This window comes from Pterocles gutturalis, unplaced genomic scaffold (genome assembly GCF_000699245.1).
Source record: "Pterocles gutturalis isolate BGI_N339 unplaced genomic scaffold, ASM69924v1 scaffold23959, whole genome shotgun sequence".
Taxonomy (NCBI): Eukaryota; Metazoa; Chordata; class Aves; order Pterocliformes; family Pteroclidae; genus Pterocles; species Pterocles gutturalis.
Window position 1 is genome coordinate 3,833 of NW_010136540.1, and position 4,060 is coordinate 7,892.

The window sequence follows — 4,060 nt, forward strand, 5'->3', positions numbered from 1 at the left end:
CCACGTGGCAGTTGTGGAAACAGCCACCGAGTGACCACTCCGGCCCTGCCTCGCTCCCCTGCAGCGACCTGCTCGACAAGACCAACCAACAAAGACAACTCGGCGAGCGCGGGGCGAGCGGTGACAGCAGCAGCATGCGGGACGGGGCGCGGCGGACGGGGGCCATGCAGGGACCCGGTGCCCAGATCTCCTCCCAACCAGGCACCAGGAAACAGCTGTGCTGGAGCAACCGGCCCCATAGCGCCGGCTCAACAACCCAACGTGGTGGAGAACCAAGAGGATGATTCAGCTGGTCAGCAAGCCCCCTGTGAGTAAAAAACTCACTCAAGCTGTAGGTCCAGGTGCTCATTCATTAGGGACAATCCAACACCCAGGAAAAAACCCAAAAGGGGCTGGCAGCTCTTTAGAGGCAGGCAAATCCTGAGCACAGCACACGAGCGGTGTGCCTGCTCTGTAAATGCTTCCCAGCCCTAATGCAATGCCTTTAGAAACACAAGCACCAAAAGGAGCATCCACAGAGGCTGGCCCTCGGCTGGAACTGTGGGCACTTGGGTCACAAAGGAAGCGGCGATAAAGACTTTACAAGCAAGGCAGAAAACCAGCAAAGGCTCGAGGGTGCAGTGGCTCTGCGGCGCTGCGGGAGGACATTTGCTCGCTGGCCCGGTGCAGCCACACCTGCCTCGTTCACCGACTACAGCAGCTACGGCGGGGAAAAAACAAGCCTGCAACACAGGCCAGAAAGCACGCTTGGACTCCTTCTCAGACAGGACAACAACCAGACGTCCACGACCAGAACTCACGTTACCTTCCCAAAGTTGTCAGTGTGCTTCCGATAGTCTAGGTCCTCATCCTGAAGGAAGATAAAGAGTCAACATGTTTAAGCACACGCAGAGCTCATCCAACCAAGAACAGCTTGTGTGTGGCACCAGTGCTGGAGCCCAAGCCCAGGCTGCGCACCATCGATCCCTGGCACTGGGCGCTGACGAACTAGTTAATATCTAAACCAGAGTCGTGTCCCGGCATGAGTCGGATGCAGCGTGCCCTTATCTGATCCCAGGTGGCGGTTCTCGTCCCAGCCGCAGACCTGGCGGCGGCGAACACCTACGTCCCCCAAGGCTGTGCGAGCCCCAGGCAGGACAGTGTCCCTCCTTCCACAGACACTCCACCCGGCATGGCTCGGCTCTCGGGCAGACGGCCAGCAGCACTGTGCCGGGTCCCGGTGCAAACGGACGGATTACAGCGAAGCCAATCTAGCAGCTCAGTGCTGAAAGAGCTCCCTCCGCCCCGAGCTCTCCTGGGGGACCCTCGTCTTGTCCCCGCTGTTACCAAGGTGGTGGATCGCTCGTTTACTGAGTCAATTCAACTCATTAACCAACAGAAAACGACTTCCTTTGTTTTCCTTTGTTTAGGTTAGCGATCTGCTGGGGGAGAGCTGAGGAGACCCAGGACAGCTCTGGTAAGCCTGCAGACAGCAGGAAGCAGAAGCACGGAGCTCGGTGGGAAGGAAAAGGACGCTCCAGTTCTGGCAGCACTGTGCTGACGGATCGATGCGGCTGCAACGCGCAGCTTCGCTCTCAGAGAAGCCATAGGCTGGCCTGGAGTTCCTGTGACGTTCCTGAAGCCCACACCCATCACGAGGGATCGAAGCCTTTATCCCCCCACACCCTTGCAGAGCAGCACGGGCCGAGATCACGCTGCAATCTCCGGCAGGCTTAAGCAAACATAAGCAGGTTGCTTTGCTGCCACTGCCCATAATCAGCTTGCCAGGTCTCCGTGTGCCCAGGAGCTGTACCGCCACTTGAGACAGCCACAGGAGAGAGCTGGCATGTGCCCTGGGCTCCAACCTCCCCCCAAAGCCCCCCGACTCACTATGGTGCTGTGGTGAGCCTTGGTCATAAGCAGCATGCGGCCAACGAGGTCGGTCGTGGACACGCCCTGGGTGCGTTTGCATTCCCTGCGGGAGACAAGCAGAGGGTAAAGCAGCAGCACAGGAGCACATGCCTCCTCCCCTTCCCACTGCCACCACATGAATGCCTGCGACCCCTCACGAACCCAGACCAGGGGCCGTCCTGAGGAAGGCTTCCTTCTGCCTGCTCTCAGTATGCAGCGTTCACTCGCTGAGCCTCTGCATCTTCTTCACATCTCAGCAACTGCTCGTATGAGGAGAGCCCACCTACCAGACCCCCCGACAGCGCTATCCAGCTACCCCCGTGCGGCTTCTAGACCACAATTATCGTCTGCCAGGAGCAGGAAGCCCCTGCGGTCAGCTGCTGGTCTGTGACATTCTTCAGCGACAACTCGTCCGGCTGCCCCTCACGGCACGAACTCCCAGAAACTGCCCAAACCGGGGTGAGAAGAGCGGCGGGTTACCTGTATCGCCCCGCTGTCTTCACCTCCTGGTAGGTGTCCTTGCCGTCTGCCGTCAAGGTGATGTCATCTGCAGAGAGAGACGCGCCTCAGAACCGTGCCCCGGCTCTCCGGCACAAACGTGGCTTCGGAACGATGGCAGCAGCTGAGCGGGTCCAGCACGAGCCAGCCCACAGCTCCTGCAATCCGCATCCCTGTGTGCACGTGGGACACATCCCACCTCCCAGGGAAACGCCAGGGGTTTACCAGAACACCCAGACTACGGCGACGAGCCCATTCCTGGGTGCTGAGCACCATTAACCGCCTGCCCCACCGCTTTCCAGATAGCCCAGAAGCTCTGAGCCATTGCCCTCGCAGTGAATCCAGCAGCGGGCACGACTGAGTTATTGTCTGAGCGACAATAAACTGCTACCACCAGTCTTGGTATCAAAAAGTACCTGAACTCCCTGGGGCTGGCGTAGCTGTTGGTTAATGTTACAGCTTTGTCAATCAGACATTCCTCCAGCAGCTCTGCCCCTCAGCGATGGCACTTCTGCACCGACACCAAGCCACCAGGTTAATCTCTGGCACGGTTCCTAACTCCCTCTACGAAAACTCCTCTCACCTGCTTTCAGGGAGAGTTTAAAACCTGCACGAGGGAACACCCAAGCTGGCTTTCAGTGGCAAACCAGCTGGTCTGCAGTGCAGGCGGGGGGCACGCGCGGGGAAGCCGAGCTGTTCCCAGACCTCACCCCAGCGCGGGGACGGGAGGGGAGCAGGCTGCGAGCACGGCGCCGCGTGCCAGGACAGGGGCTGGGGCGGCGTTTGCTGCCCGTCACCCTCCCAGAAAAGCTCAGCTAGTTCAAAACTCTCGTGTGAACGCAGCCCAGCAAAACCGTTAAGGTAGGAGCACTGAACGATGGGCAGAGGGGACGGACGCCGGGACACTGGAGCAGAGGCCACAAGCGCTCCTCTGCTGCCGTAACCCCTCACCGAGTCCAGCAAGGGGTGACGCACCCCAAACACGGCCGAGAGGCAATTAAGTGAACAAGGAACTTGATAATCACCCTGCCCACGTGAAAAAGCATCACCTACCTACCTCACAGAAGACTAATGATTTATTTCCGTTTAGTGAAACACTTGTCTGAGCGAGAGCAGGTGGCTGGGATGAAGAAGGACATGAAACGAGTGCAGAGACTGCTCCCGATGAAACCAACAAAACCCCTTCCGAGGGGCAGGGAGGAGGGGCTGAAGCCGTCCCAGGAAGGGACAGAGTACAAAAGCAAGAATGTTTCCCCAGCACACTGGTTCTCTTCAGTGGCCGTAAACTGAAAAGTGTTCGGAATAAGAACTGGGTCTCTGAGCACACGGTCAGCTAAGCCGCTGAGCAGCTTATCAGCTGGATGGAGAGAAAGGCTTTTCTGATCTGATCTCTTCCCAGGATAAGGGGATACAAACACGATGATATTTCTGCACACTTACCTTTTTAACAGCATTTTTCAAGTTTAAGTTTTGTAAATGACTTTCCCCCACACTAAATTTTCTGCTTGTGCTAAGGGCAACCTGAGGATAATTGCCAGTAACGCGTTCCATCTCTGTGGGTGATGCTTACAGCCACCGGGTCTGGCCACGCTCGCGGTGCCCAGCACACAGACGCGCGTCTCCACGCTGCCAGAGCAGGAGCGGCTGGACGGCCCAGCGCAGGCGCCGGTCG

General features: G+C 58.2%; 1 protein-coding gene across 1 annotated transcript in view; it reads right to left on the reverse strand.

Annotated features, from left to right (window-relative positions):
• The window catches only part of PCYT2 (phosphate cytidylyltransferase 2, ethanolamine), a gene marked incomplete at its 5' end in the record, with an annotated part of 6,264 nt that extends 3,827 nt beyond the window's left edge, over positions 1-2,437 (reverse strand). Inside the window, 3 exons of the mRNA XM_010082353.1 lie at positions 806-850; positions 1,870-1,954; positions 2,371-2,437. Coding sequence (XP_010080655.1) covers positions 806-850; positions 1,870-1,954; positions 2,371-2,437 — 197 coding nt within the window. The remainder of the gene's footprint in view (positions 1-805; positions 851-1,869; positions 1,955-2,370) is intronic.
• Between the last annotated feature and the right edge of the window lie 1,623 nt (positions 2,438-4,060).